We start from the raw sequence: 2,216 nt of genomic DNA on the forward strand, positions 1-2,216 counted from the left end.
CGAGTGGTGACTGGTGTTTTGTTTTCCAGTTATTTTAAGTGTCCTGCAGCACATAAACAGGAAATCTCACTATGAGAAGGCAAGAAAACTAAAGAGAATAACACCCCCCACCCCCAACCCCAATCATCATATGAAAAGAAAGGTGGACATCATCAACTTCACGGTGAGAAAATTTAAACGCTTTTCATTAGAAATGTTTGAAAGTCTGAATTTTGAAAATATCACCTAGGTTAGAGTTCTTATGAAACTAAACCTCAATTAGTTTATCAACTTTCTGTTAAGTTAAAATAAAAGTAAACGCTGATTGTTGGTTTTGTCTATTTTGTTACCGCATTTTGTTGAGGGAGATATTCTTTTAATAGCCTATTATTAATAATAATAATAAATAAAGTATTATTACAATATTTAACCATCTGTTCCTGAATAAGCTGGTAACTAGTCATTTCCTCTGGCAAAAACAGAAGTTTTGTTTTAGTTGAGAACTTTGCTTGAAAGCCAGAACAGTTTCACTGCAGATAGTTGAACTGTTTTGTTTACAATTGTTCATAATTATTTTTCTTTACTAACCATCAAAAACCAAATGATTACATTTGTTCACTTCACTGCACTGCCTGAAACCTCAAGGATTAGCTGACATTGAAAATCTTTGAGGTGAGGGCAGGCAACAGGATTTTGTTTACTTATATTCTGATTCCTATCTTCTGTTTATATTAGTTGACAAAATGCTGAGGAATCAAACAAACCACACCGAGGACTTTCTCTCCTGCCACAGTCCTTCTGTTGAAATCTACCGGTACTTTGCTGTGCTGTTGGGATGTGCTGTAACCATCACGGGTACGGTCGGGAACCTGATGACTGTTCTGGCTTTTGCCTTTGACCCACGTCTGAGGACTCGCTTCAACGTGCTCATTGTCAACTTGGCTGCATCTGATCTCTTGTACTGCACCATCCTGCAGCCCATCTCCGTCGACTCCTATCTACACCTCAGGTGGCGCAGCAGTGAGCTGTGGTGCAGAGTCTTTGGCCTGCTCCTCTTCCTCTCCAACTCTGTCTCCATCATTACCCTCTGCCTGGTAGCAGTGGGCAGATATCTCCTGGTCGCAAAGAGAGCTGTGTTTGACCGTGTTTTTTCTAACCACGGTCTTACTTTACTCATCATCTTTGCGTGGGCACTCGGCCTGGTCAGCTTTGGTCCACTCTGGTCTGTCTATGTGTTTGTGCCACAGGTGTGCACATGCAGCTTCCATCGTACCCGGGGTCGTCCTTACACCACCATCTTGCTAGTTTTCAGCTTTCTTGTTGGCCTGAGCTGTGTTGGTGCATTCTACCTGCTCATTTACAAACATGTTCTGGTTGCATCACAAGCGCTCCTCCGTTACAGGTTCAGCCAACAGTCATCCAGGAGGAAACCAACACCAGCTCAAGAGACTGACGATAGTAGTGTAAATTCTGTCATAACAAACACGTACGGCCAGGCAGAACTTGCTCAGGGTATAGAGGCAGCTGGTGAAAAGTCCTGCCAGTCTGCTCAAAGTTCACTTAAGACCTTAAAAACTGAGCCCACATCTGAAGCTGACCTTGCACCACCTACTCCCACAAATGCAATGCTGGCATCACACTCGACAATTGCAGTGGATGAAAAGGAAATTAAGCACATAACACGGATGTGCTTAACTGTTTTTCTGTGCTTTGTGTTCTGCTATGTCCCCTTTGTGCTGCTGAACACAGCCGACAAACAGAACCATGCCCCTCAGGTACTATACATGTTCTTTTCCAACCTCACCTGGCTCAACAGCTGCATCAACCCCGTGCTCTATGCTGTCATGAATCGCAGGTTTCGACAGGCCTATCACATGCTGCTCACCAAGGCTGCTGAACCTTTCACCCACCTGTGTATCCGTCACACAGATCAGCGTTGATAAAACTTAAAGCAGACATTATAAGATGGGAGACGTGCTAATAATGTTGAGCTGAAATCAATGGAAGAATTTCAAAACAGCAAAAATATCAACATCAATTTCTCTTCAGGGTGGGAAAAACTTTTTAAAACTTTATTTTAGGGAGGTGACAGCATTTTTTTGAAATCTTGTTTCTATTTCGGACATAAGGTTTTTGACGGGGCATTTTCACTGTCTTGCAGGACAAAAATATGTGTAGTTCAAATTTTCCTCATTGTAAATGCCATAAAATGTTGAAAATTTAAATGAACAATTTGC

General features: G+C 42.0%; 1 protein-coding gene across 1 annotated transcript; it reads left to right on the plus strand.

The window, feature by feature from the left end:
- The first annotated feature begins 722 nt into the window (after positions 1-722).
- Positions 723-1,919, plus strand: LOC146574315 (G protein-coupled receptor 84-like). The gene has a single exon (XM_085275472.1). The coding sequence runs from the start codon at positions 723-725 to the stop codon at positions 1,917-1,919; it is 1,197 nt and encodes a 398-aa protein (XP_085131598.1).
- The last annotated feature ends 297 nt before the right edge of the window (positions 1,920-2,216 follow it).

This window comes from Mchenga conophoros, linkage group LG5, assembly GCF_057382185.1.
Source record: "Mchenga conophoros isolate Kocher_MC1m ecotype Shallow Benthic linkage group LG5, M_conophoros_male_GT1.1, whole genome shotgun sequence".
Taxonomy (NCBI): Eukaryota; Metazoa; Chordata; class Actinopteri; order Cichliformes; family Cichlidae; genus Mchenga; species Mchenga conophoros.